Source organism: Caretta caretta, chromosome 1, assembly GCF_965140235.1.
Source record: "Caretta caretta isolate rCarCar2 chromosome 1, rCarCar1.hap1, whole genome shotgun sequence".
NCBI lineage: Eukaryota > Metazoa > Chordata > Testudines > Cheloniidae > Caretta > Caretta caretta.
Genome location: NC_134206.1, coordinates 253,167,714 through 253,181,180, shown reverse-complemented (window position 1 = coordinate 253,181,180; position 13,467 = coordinate 253,167,714). Strand labels below are relative to the sequence as shown.

The window sequence follows — 13,467 nt, the reverse complement described above, 5'->3', positions numbered from 1 at the left end:
CATTTAACCCCTAGAAGTTCCATATTTCTTTCTAGTCTGCTTATAAATTTTGCATAAAACACACTGAAAAATAATGGAATTGTTAAATTTGAAATCTGATTGCAGTCATATTTCTTTTTCAAATATACTTAAGCTAAATAATGTGCTTTGTGTGGGATGGTAAAAACTCTGTTTCTATACCTGCTGAAAATGTGAGTGCTTTGTAAAAATGTGGGAACCTCTAAACACTGAGCCTTGCTAGCACAGCAGTTCTAACCCCTGATTCCCAGCTAGAGTCTACTTTGTACACATCAAAAGGATCACAACAATAAGAACTGAAATATGGGTCTCAAGGAAAAAACTTTTGACCTCAAGGAAACACAGTTTTATTGAATAATAAAATAAAAAGTTGCATAACTAGACTTATAGCAATAATGGTTTAATACTCTATACATCAATTTTGAGACTACCCTTCATTGAAAAAGTTCAGAACTCCATTTTGCTTTGAAAATTTTTTTTTTTTGGCTATGAACTGATCAATTGTAACTTCTTATGTGACCTTTTTCTAGTCTAAGGCTTTCAACTGGAATTTATCATTTTAGATTTTAGGGGAAAATGTATCAACAAGGAAAAGAAAGCTAGAGATAGTCCATACTGTTCACAATTTCCATATGCTGAATGTAGGCAAGTTATGTGAAACTGGAAGTGACAAAAACAACAAGGAGTCCGGTGGCACCTTAAAGACTAACAGATTTAGTTGGGCATAAGCTTTCGTGGGTAAAAAACCTCACTTCTTCAGATGCATGAAAGTGACAAATTGCTTTCAATGCAGGGAATGCAAATTCTTGTCAATTGTTAACTGCCTTGTTTAGGTTTACAGTTCTCACTCTTCTATCACTGTCTCATTTATTATGAAGTCTCAGTTCATGATTCCATAGATTAACTTGTATTTCAGATTACAGTTTAACAGGGGCTTTAAACCTGTATTTTGTAAAAATATCAATGCATTGGCAAAAAAACCCCAAATGTGAAATATAAAGTTTGAGTACTATTGTAATTTTTCATTGTGGTTTGTGGAAAATTGGAGTGACACAGAAAGAATAGTAAAAGTTCGTAAATCACTCCTTTTTCACTGGATGTCCTCAATTTTTTGGACCCCTTTAGCAAGAAAGCTACAATACTCTGGAATCTCTGCATTGTCCACATTGTTGCTTCACATGTGCTGATCTTGAGGATATCAGTTAAACATAGGTAGCATTTGTCTATAGACAACATTATAACCTTTAAGCCATAAAGGAAATTGAGGAGGTGAAGAAATATGTAATACTTCTTTTAAAGAAGCAAATATTGTCCTGCAGAGTTCACAGCCCTTACATTTCAGCATTGTGTTAGTACATGAGAACATGAAAGTGAAGTTGACTAGAAACTTGCTAGTCTACTTCATTGTCTAAAATTATGATTATTATTGTTTATTTGTATTGTGGGAAGACCTATGAGTCCTAGGCATGGACCAGAGCCCTGTTGTCCTATGTGATATACATATAAAAAACAAAAAGCTGGTCCCAGCCCCAAAGAGTTTACAATCTAAGTATAAGGCAAGATACAACAAACAGATGGGGGAAAGGGGACAAGGAAACAATGAGACAATATTGGTCAGTACCATAGGCTTTGATCTTTGTATACCAGTTGCCCAGCTGATAATTTTTTGTAGGCATCACAGCAATGGAGAGTGTGAAGGAGGACAAGGAGGTAGTTTTGTGGATGTTTATGTGGAACTCTTCCCAAGTGTGAGGGGCAGCACAGAAGAAAACCGAGAGAACAATTAGGACCATAGGATTTTTATCCTGACAATTCGCCATTAAGGAACAGTAAAGATACAAGATCTCATTCCACTCAATCCTGGGTAGATGGAGTCCATTTGAAATAGGAGGAGAGCTCTAGTCTGGAGTGCATCTGTGTATGGGTGAGGTTACCAAATCGGTAACCAGCATCCTGAATCTGCAAGTAATGGAAGTGTAACCAGGTGCAGACTCACCGGCGGCGCCTCCTGCTGGTCATCTCAGGGAATTAGTGTTCCAACCTCCAGAGTGCCCTCTTCAGGCCGGTGTCTCACTTTGCTGCTGGCTCCCATGTCCCTCCCAGGACCCCGGTGCCCCTTTCACTGGGTGCTACCACCTGGCGGTACCCCACAGTTCTGGGTCTCCCACTCCCAGGGGAGCCCCCACCTAATATCCCTACCTCACCTCAGTTGTAGGCTCCTGCCAGTCACCAGCTAGCCCCCGCACCCTGGGCCAGACTGCAGTATGAGCCACTCATCACAGGCAAGGTTGGGTTTGGACCTGCTGCCTCTGCCTACCTGTGGCTGTCCCTGCAACCCCCATACCCAATAGGCCTTTCCAGGCCTGTAGCCTGAGGCTTTCCTAGGCCAGAACTCCCCAGCTTCCTTGGCCTTTCCCCACCCCTGCTCCAAATGAGGTCCTCTATTCAGGTCTCTGCAGCCAGGTCCCTCCCTCTCAGAGCTAAAGAGAGAATGCTTGTCTGCTCCTGGCTTTTATAAGGCCTGCTGGGTCTGTTTGGGGCATGGCCCCCAGCTGCAGCTGCTCTGCCAATCAGCCCAGCTCTTCCCCTGCCCCAGCCCTCTTCTAGGGCTATCTTAAACCCCTCTGGGCCTGAGTGGGTGTCGACTCCGCTACAGGAAGTGAATGAGGCTTTGTGTGGTTGCAGTGGCCCACGCACAAAGTTAGTTGCAGGATTATGACTCTGGGTCAGTAAATCTGATAAATGTTAGTCCAGCAAAAGCCGAAACACATTCTCCAATAGCAAACAATATAAAGGGGAATTAGACAAAACCTAGTCCTTATGCCTGTATTCCATAAAAACCTCAGCTCCTAAAATCTACACAACTATTGAGATGGGGCAACATTTAACTTCCAAAACAATTACCCCAATTGCTAGTGAACTATAGACTCCTCTGTTCTGCTGCTGTTTGCTCTTGTTTGGTCCCCAAGCCTGTAAGCAAAAGCATTAATTAGACCCCCCTGTTCAAACATGGAGTCTCATTTAATCGGTGCAGGAGTGTGTTCTAGGCTCATAACCTGGGCTCTCCTGCTTAACCGAGTGAGAATGTTAAATGGTCCAGCCTAAGGTACTTTAAAAACAAATCTTTAACAGAAAATGAATTCTCGTACATGACAATTAATGATATTCATTAATATGTAGAGGATGTATTTCCTGTATGTAGAGGATCTCAACTTCAAGTTTTTAGAATTTAAAGAATGGAAAATGAGCTAGAAAATACTGGTGATTCCTCTACCCTTTCAATTGTTGCTGTTGGCTTAATCCATTGAATAGCAGAGTGGTGGCTTTTTCTGCACACACAGAAGACTGGTGGATTCTCATTCTTGTTTTTCTTTCCCCAGCACAATCGTCACCATGAGAGACCTTCATTACTATGCCCCAGGTTTACAGCTCATATGAAAATTTCACCTGGTATCCTTGCGTCTCCCCAGATGCTCAGCACCAAGTTCCGGGGCTTTCCAGTCAAACAGATGAGTCAAAACAAGAAAAATTTCACAACTCAGAGAAACACCTGGAGAGATTCAGGTAAAATATTTGTGCTTTAAATAATAGTCTTATAAAACTGTCAGCAATACAAATGTGAACCTCTGTTGTCATCTCACTTTGTTTCCAAAAGTATAATGGAGAATGTAATAGAGAAAATAAAGACCTATGACTACTTTGTGCATTCTGTTGTATTGCACACCCACACAGAGTATATACTCTTAAGTACATTAACTTTGAAAAAAATACTATCTTGCAGGCCCACAGTATACCCGAGAAGAGCATTATTTGCAATAACCACACTTTTTGTCATTTAATTCTGGTACTGTACATGGTGGCAGTACAATTCAATGGTATAGTATTTCAGTAATCAACACCAGTCCTGTATATTCAAAACAAAAATGTAGACTGTATTATTTCTAAATGGCAACAATTGTAGATGTATCCAAAATTAGAATTGACAACTAATTCACACACTTACTTCTTACCATTAAAGATCTGAGTGTACATAGGATACCACTTTTGAGGAGCTGTTAACTTTATAATGGTGATCACTGTAACCATCATCCCAAATAGATTAATAAAATTTCAGGCTAAATGGGGCTATTGTGATAATCTGGTTTAGCCTCTTGCACAGTCCATTAATTTTCACCCAACAACTCCTGAATTAAACCAATCACTTGTGATTGAACTAGAGCCTAACTTTTAGAAAGACATGGAGTCATGATCTGAAGATTTAAAGTGACAGAGAATCTCTCCTTGGTAATCTGTTCCCATGGTTAAACCACTCTTACTGTTAAAAATCGGTGCTATATTTTCAGCTTAAATGTGTCTAACTTCAACTCTCAGCCAGTGGATCTCATTATACAACAAAAATACAGCACTGATTGACCCAATTGCCAGTTTATTTTTTTCAGGTGTACATATCTGCCTTTTGAACTGTTGTTGTTGTCCTATATTGTATCAGGTCAGTCTGCCAGTAGACTTTGTGTTCTTAATGTTTTCGTGGTATGTTTGTATGGTTTGGCATAAAATCTCACTGACTTCAGGAGTGGGTGCAAGTGCACCAGAAACATGTCATATTGATTTTCATGAATACTATGTCCTATGTCTTTGAAAGAGCCATGACAACACCTCAGCCTACAAAACCTACTTAAGAATATTGCCTTGAGTTGTTAGGACTCTGCAGGAGGCGTTGTGTAACCTTTTAGCTGTCTCTGAAAAGCAGAAGCTCTAGTTAGTCTCTTCCCAGTAGTCTAGGGTCAAATGTTTACTCAGCAGGTGTCAGACATTTTCTCTATAGTCTTCAGCTTCAAAGGAGAATTGGTGTGAATTCCAAATGCCAAGTGCTGTGGAAATTCCTCCTGATATACTAAGGGCTACAGTTTATCTCAAATGACTGCTTAGAAAGGGCACAGGTTCACCCCAGGAAGTCTCAATTTAAGAGGCTCAAATTTAGGACCTGTCTCAAATTCTTCAAATCTGAGTGGAAACTATTTAACAACAGGTGTCTGGAAAATGCATGAAGAATATGAGGGTTTCTACATTAAGGCTATTTGGTCTGAATAGGAAATGAAGTTTAATTGTTACATTTCCCAGATGGAGCGATCTTTGAGATTTTTCTGGAAAGTATTTTGAAGATTATAGACCAAACATTACATAAGCCTAGCCACCACAGTAATATACATGAAAAATCAGAATATGCTTTTGTGTTTGTAGATAATTAGCTAGTATGTGTTCTATAGCAGAGAATTAATTGACCAAAATGCTCCCATACTGTCTGTAAACATATTCCAAAATAATAGTGCATCAGAAGGGAAAGCCCTGGGTATAACCAGTGAGCTATACAAATCAGTTGATCCACAGGGGTGGCTAGGAATGCTTTTGGAAAATATGTGAGTTAAAAAGTGTATACAGTTCTTTTTGTAAATTCTTAGAGGAATATGCTTATGCATCTTTTCTTGATTAATGTGCAAGTCACGTATGGAGGCTGATGTAATGCAAAATCAAGGTTAAATTACTGAATATTGTTGCTGCAATTTTTATGCTCTTTCATTATGGGCAGCACAGGTAGCAATGCCTACGGTAAAGTTTGCCCAACACTTCCCATTGTAAGCAACTGAAAACAGGGTCTTAGAACACTGCCAAACTTTAATGGTTTGGACTGAAATGTTTTATGTTGGGTGTCTGTCTCAGGCCATTTTGTTTGTTTGTTTCCTGTTTGTGTTTTGTTTTTGAAGTGTATGTTCAAATGGTTCGGCTGTTTCTGAAAAAGATGTTAGGGGAAATATGTTTTTGCCCATGTTAAAAAGCAATTTATTGTAATAGGGACTTAGAATTTGGTGCGTGTGTGGGGGGGTCATGCTGGTGACAAGAATGTGCCTTTTGTTGTCTTCGTGAAAAACTCACCCCCATTTGGCAGTTGTAGATGTCTGAAAAATCTCAGTTCACATGTGCTCAGTGGAGACTTGTTGGAATTTGGCAGCTAAATTCTGCCTTCACAAAGCATGCCCCTTCCACTTACAGCTCCTACATGTGGCCAGATTGTAGGGTTGCCATCTCTGAGATGCACTGCTTGTCCCCACCAGCCTTACCCTCCTCTACTCCTCTGCCCCGCTCATTCAAGCAGGAGTGCCGGTGGGGGACTGGGGGCGGTTCAAGTTCTCTTTTCCTCTTACCTTCCCACTACCCCCTACACCAACCCCCTCTCAGGAACCCCTACCTCCCCGACCCCAATCCCTGTTTCCAACGCAAACTTGCCGGCGAGCCTCGGCCCATCCCAATTCCTGGTCCCCAGTGCTGGAAGGAGGCACTGCAGCTTCAGCAGGTTGAGGGCCTGGAACTCAGAGCAGGACCTAGGTGCTGGGCTGGTCATGCTCTGCTCCTAGCCATGCAATGTGTGCTTGCTGGTAATTTACAAGATCACTGCATGACTGGCCAGCTTACAAGGGAATGTTGGTGCAGTGGAAAAAAAAACCCCTAGCATGTTTTCATCATTGACTGGCAAGGCACTATAAAAACCAGCTGGGTGGCAACCTAGACTTTACATGCTCCATCCCTAGACTGAACATGCTTCAGCCCAAGAGTGGAGGGACTGAGCTCTGCTCTGCAACTGCTCTTCTCAGCTGCCCAGGGTTACTGTGGCCGCAGGCACAGGAGTTGAGAGCATGGAGAAAGTTTCCCCTGGGCTCTCAGTGCTCCCCCTGCTGACTTCCAGGCTATGAGGATTAGAGGGAAGAAGCTACCTGACTTTAGTGGACAACAGGGGAGGAAAATTATGGTGTACTGTGGAACACCAGCAAAAATAATTAGAATAATCAAGGATCTATATGATAAAGCTGAATGTGCAGTCAGAGATAGTGACATCACCAGCACATGGTTTGCAGTTACAACTGGAGTAACACAGGGGCGTATTATGTCCAAATTTTTGTTTGCACTGGTTATTGACTAGCCATGAGGAAAGTAACTGCAGACGGCAACCGAGGAATTTTATGGACAAATGATAAAGCATGATGAGCAAATGATAAAGGATAACTTCGTTTGTGGTGATGACATTGTCCTGTGGAGTTTAACATATCACTTAATGGAAGAAAAGACCCAACTTTTGTTTACAGCAAAACAAGTTTTTTTATCAACAAGGGGAAGACAAATGATATGGCCATTACTGTCCCAAAAGTAATTATCAGAGTGGATGACAAAACACTAGAAGTCATTTTACCTATTTGGAGTGCAATGAGGGTAACATCATGCTAGATGTCAAGCAACGAATAGCAAAAGCACCAAACAACTTTCATACACTTGAAAATAGTTGAAAGTAGCATAATTGGCACTGACACATATGTACAGATTTTTAATACTGGCATCATGTCTGTCCTCCTTTATAAAGCAGAGTCATGGACATCTACAACAGAAATTGGTAAGCTCAATTCATTCCAAAATAAATGCCTGCAGAAGTTTGTCCGAGTCCATTAGAATTTCTTGCAATATCAGAAATTGTACGTAGAGCAAAGCATCAAATACGGTAAGGAGACAATGTTGCATGTATTTAGAACACACTTTAAGGATGCCACCACCAAGACTTCCATGGCAAGTGATAATGTGGATATGACCTGGAAAGAATCAGAGAGGGCAACCTAGCGAAACGCAGAACAACAGAGAAAGAAGCCAAATTCACCAACGTGGCACTCAGAAACCTGAACGGACCAGCACAAGACCAAAATAAATGATGGAAATTGGTGGACTCTCTATGAATCTGTGGATGCAGGAGGATACAGAAAAGAAAGAAGGTATTAATGTGTATGTATGTGTATGTGTTTTGACATGAGATATGTTGCTACATCAATGCATTCTAGAGTTCATACAGTCATTTAGTTTGCCATCAACTGATGGAGTTAGTCTTTTTATTCAAAACTATACATTTCTATTCCACATTCCAAGTCTAGGGAGCATAAAATTCAGCCAAATTCTTATGATGGTATATTTTGATAAAAGTAGCAATAAGATGAAAAATAAGAAGAAATTAGGTCAAAGAGATGTGTGAAGGGAACAAATCAGTGGAGAATCATGAAGACTAGTTGGAAGGCTTTATATAAGATTCTGAAACAGAGGTGGAGTCAGCTGATAGCTGTTGAGAATGCAGCAAAGTGTTCCTGCTGTCAGACACATATGAGGAAATGATCTCCCACGTTTTTGGAGTTAGTTTGTTGGATATGGCATGCTTATTTCCTGATTCCTGGTAAAGTGGAGAGGAGAAAAAAAAAAGGTTCCCTGGACATATGTCTTTGGCTCAAGCAAAGGCAGATCTTATGCTTTATTATTTATGGTGATAGTTGATTCAACTGGGTTCTGAATCAGATTAAAATTAGCTACAAAGAACCAGGGAAACTTGCTGTCTCACCCACTCAGTTTTGTGCTTCACAAGAGAGAGCTCAGGCCCCTATACAGTGAAGCATTTAAGCACATAAAAAGGTAAGCACGTGTGTTAGAACATTGCTGAGCAAGGTTGAATGGAAGCTCATGCTTTGCCATGAGGCCTGAAACATTTCCATGTCCTTGATGCCTGAAGCCTTTTGCTCAGTCAGAAAGAAGTCTGCAGTCTTGCTCTTAGTGGAAGATGCTGTTTTTCCAAAATAAATTTTTGAGTTAGTTATCCCAGATAATTGTCTGATTACTTTATGCAGGCATCAACAGGCTGATTTACAGTCCACCCACACAGCAGCACAACTGCCTTTCACGAGCCGGCAGAGAGAGCCTTTTATTATTTGGTAGTAGTTCGGTTTATCTGGCGGAATGATGCAAATACAAACAGGAGGCTTAACTCTCAGAAACATTCAGGAAGCATCCTTCAGGAAGGGGTGTCATCAAAGTCCCCATGCTGCTGTACACATATAAATGCTCCCTCTTTTGTTCCTGCAGGACTCCAAAGAATAAAACCAAAACACAAAGCGGAGGAGGCACCACTGAGTGAATGCAACACTGTTTCCTTAATCCATGTGGATCAAAAACATGAACGTTTTGATTCTGTAAAGAATCTTCCTCAGCATGCTGGATGAATCACATGGATTAATAAAACACTGTTGAATTCACTCAGTGGTGCCTCCTCTGCTTTGTATTTTCTTTTTTTAGCCTTTGGAACCCTGCAGGAACAAAAGAAAGAGAATTTATATGCGTACCATAGGCACTGGGTCTCTGATAAAACTCCCCCGGTATAAGGTATGTTTCCTAAATTTTTCTGCATACCAATATGTGTCTCGAATTTTTCTATGTGCTAAGCCCTTGGTTTGTTTTAATATTTATATTGATCATCTTGAGCTTCAAAATCTATGTACTGTGGATTTTTTTGTTTGGTCCTGCTTTAAGAGAGTGATGCAATTAAAACCATGCATTGGAAGACTCATAATTTAAACTGTGTCTTGTGGTGCAAAAAACTACATGTCATTTCAGTCACTTGCAAAAGAGTGGATGGAGGTTGTTGTCAGGGGTCCTTTCAGAGAAATGCTCAACTCTAATGACTTTCAGACCCATGGTGCAACTTGCTATACATTGAGGCCTTTAGGCTGGGAGGTGCTGCCCTTCCAATATAGATTTTTTTTAAAATTCTCATTCTACATATTCATGCATTTTATATAAAAAATATGTACACTTAAAATATATCCTAGTTCTATAAATGTAACAAATTGTGAAACCATGTGATAAACTGCAACTGTCATGTACCTTTGATCGCTTCACCTGTACTCTGTCTTCATCTCCCCTTACTTTTTACAGAAGCCAACCTCCACAAAAGTATTCCCTTCTGTTTCTCAAATGTGGAATTCACTTCTCCCTCCCATTATACTGGCCCAAGGCCCAATATGGGCAATATTCAGTCTCTCACCGGTGATGATAGGTTAAATGTCTATATCATTACCCATGAGAGATAAAAGCTGGAGCCCTTATATCATTTGGAAAAGGAAGTTCCCCAGCAACCCGTAGGACACACACAGAACTTGCTTCTTGTCTTGGCTATCCTGATATATGTGGCTCAAAAGTTGTGACACTTTTATGTACAGAAAAACTATTTTAGAGGTGTTTTAGATTTCAGTTTTAATGTTTGTCATTCTGAACTCTGTACAATGGATACATGTTAACTATGATGCATGGTTTGAAGTCAGAGGAATAAAAAATAGTCCAAATTAAACACTCTCTAAAATAGCTCTTCTGTATAATGTGTAGCATACACAGAATGTGGGTTGTAATATAAAGATTTTTATCAGCATTCTATTTACCCACTGACTTCAGTGGGTTTGCACTGGTGTAGCTGAAAAATCTTGCCCATCGTCTTTTAGCCTATGGAAACTCCACCTGTGGGGATCACTAGGTTAAGCTGAGCGGACCAAGCCCTTATGGAAAGTAACTTGGTCTGATATAGCAGTCTGACATGCATATGAATAGGAAATCCACGCCTTCAGTCCCCTGGATACCACAAAAAGGTGTATCCTGGTATCTGACTTTAGGTTATCTCCTCAGTACGTGAAGTTCCTTCCGAGGGGATGTAGGTGCCATCACAACTCAGTCTGTGTTGTAGCATAGTAAGTTTCTATTTATGAGCTCTTTGTGTTCCCCTTTAATAATGAGTTAGGGATTCTGACTCCAAACTAGAAAAACACTTAAACCCATGTTTAAGTACTTTCCTGGAGATTGGGTCCTCCGTTCTTGTGGGCACCCCTCGTGTAAGGCCAAGAGTTTTAAAAAATGGGTGCCTTAAGTTAGGCTCCTAAGTCTATATTGAGGCACCTGATGATTCTCAAGTGCTGAACACCCAACAGCTTCCATTATCTTCACTTGTTTATGTAGTCAAATTTTAGGTTACTAGAATTGGTGAGTTCCATCCTCCAGATGCTAAAAATCCTTCTCTAAATACAGCATTTCTTGTGTGTGCAGTACAGCCCTATTTGCAGTCAAAGGCCTGAAGGCCATTGTGGTCCTGGAATTGTACCTTTAATATCTACTATAATTATTAACTGACTGTCTGACCTGTAAGAGAACTTGTTCCATATTTAAACCATTGGTATTTATTATGACATAGCAAAACCCATTTTGAACGAACAAACAAACAAGCCCCCAGCCATTTTTGCTTTATTTCTGTTGATATACTGACTTGACAGGTCATTGTAGCCTAAGAGAATTATAGCAAAGTGGTTCCTCTGTTTCTGTAGGAGTTTGTGTTGCCAGCTCTTGCAATGTTAGCATGAGTCTCGCTGTAGTTGATATTTTGCTTAAAGCTCCAGCTACTGGATGCAATTAACTACAAGAGAATCTCAGCTTTCATTAAAGGAGAAATTAACTTGCTAGCCCTTATGGTTGCAGAGCAAAGCTTGAAAAGGATACCTGAATACAAACTAAAGGCTAATAAACCATAAGGAAATAAAAGGAACCTAAAATTTATGATTTTTCTAAGAAATCTTATAGTTTTTAAGCCAATCTGATGCATTTTTGGAGCTTCATGATATTTGAGTGGGGGTGATAATAATGGCATTTCAACATACATCACTCACCTGAGCTCTGAGGAAGCTATGACTGGAGGAGAAAGACACACACACCAATATCTTGTAATAGGCCCTATAAGGGCTGTTATTGCCTTTCAAACAGGGGTGCTAAGCTGTTGTGATCTGGGGACAGGTCAGATGATTTTTATCCTCCCAGGCAATCAGACTGAATTTTGGAGGTGAAGATGTGAGGGATCGTAGGTCTCAAACATGGGCCCAAGCATCAGCCTTGGGGGAACCCACACATGGTGAGATGCCCACTTGCCTCTCACAGTTGTAATGCCCACAGTGGTACTGTCATGGCTTCCAACATAACCAGTTTTTTGTTCACTGCACAAGATGGTTTCCTCCCATAGTTTCATCCCAGAAGCAGTCTTGAGTGGCTGTGATGAAAGGACTCAGCTATCCATCAAAACATCATCTGATCAGTCCCAAAGTGGAAGCCGCTCACACCCTGCTGGATAGATTGCAATGGCTCTTACAGGATCCATTCCAACATGGTGGGTATGTCCAGTAATTTCTGTACAGAAGTGCTCTTCATTATACTCAAGGTGTAAGGGGATACGATAGTGTGATGACTGGTGCATATGTTGCCTCTCTGCTTCCTGCTTGTTTTATTTTTGTTTTGTTTCTTGGTTCTTGCTCCCTGAACTCAGTGTTCCTGTTTAAGGCTCTCTGTGTGTGCATAGTGTTGGGTGTGGTGCAGCTACTCAGGGTCAGGTGCAACATATCTTCTGTTTGGACTGTTGCCATGTTTTGTTCAGACTGTTGCTGACCCTGGTTCAGGTTATTATATGTTTTGATTGACAACCTACCTGTGTGTCTGGCTTCAGGGTTTTTTTGGGGGGTGTGTGTGTTTTTGGACTGCTGTTCTGGGGTGTATCAGAATGTACCATTATGGCGACAAGTGCTTCTATTCTGCAACCCAGGCTGCCTGCACATCCTTTATCATGATCTATGCTTGTTTGTATCTTACAGAACTGGCCAATAAAACATAACTTTTTTTAAAGGGCCAACTCAACATTGCATGGGAATAGGATGGCAGGGATAATAAAAACCTAATGCAATATTTTCTCCCTCCATTGAGAGATATAATAATTAAGTGCCAGCTACCACTCAAAATAATGTTAAACAGACATTTGACCCTAATAATGTGAACTAACATTGGTGTGGTGTTTTTTTAATAAAACCCCTGAGAAAGGTAGTTTTAAAAGGGTGGCTGCCCCCATTTGTATGATAGACATGTGCAAGCATCCCACACCCACAACTCTATTCACCAAAACTACAGATATTCCACTCATGGGTTTCTCTGGCATTGTGGTGCTTTTTCCAATGTGGACAATGACCACTAGGAAGTGGAAACTACCAGGAGAAGGAGGAGGTCATCAGGGCCCTGATTCAGGCAAGCACGTAAGCCTGTCCATCCATTTTCAGGAAAGCACTTCAATGGCATTTACACATGCTTAAGCACCCTTCCTGAAAAGGAATGATTCCCAGGGCCTCACTTCATTTCTACTTATGACCTACACCTGGATTTGAAATGATGTCTGTGGAGGTGAAAGGTGAGGGAAGAGGTAATTACGTGGGTTCCATGGAGTCCTACAGTGTTGCCTATGGCTACCTTCATCTTTAATAAGGAAGTGTGGCACGTCATATTTGCAATTCTCAATGTGTGATGCTCTATCTTGGTTGGGGCTGGCTGCACCTCCATATCAAAGATGAGGGCAGCTGCAATTTCCTCCATTACATGCAATTTAGCTTCAGCCCTAAAGCTCCTGGCAGGGTGCCAGTGTGGCCCTCTTTGGCTAAATTTTGATTCATCTGGGTTAAAGCATTAACCCCTTTGCTTCAAAGACCTTTATTTCGTCAAAATGTTTTCAGCATTTTATGGACAAATATTTTT

General features: G+C 40.8%; 1 protein-coding gene across 1 annotated transcript in view; it reads left to right on the top strand.

Annotated features, from left to right (window-relative positions):
- C1H12orf42 (chromosome 1 C12orf42 homolog) overlaps positions 1-13,467 on the top strand; it is a 253,372-nt gene that overhangs the window by 54,183 nt on the left and 185,722 nt on the right. The window contains exon 3 of the mRNA XM_048831554.2: positions 3,399-3,582. Coding sequence (XP_048687511.2) covers positions 3,399-3,582 — 184 coding nt within the window. The remainder of the gene's footprint in view (positions 1-3,398; positions 3,583-13,467) is intronic.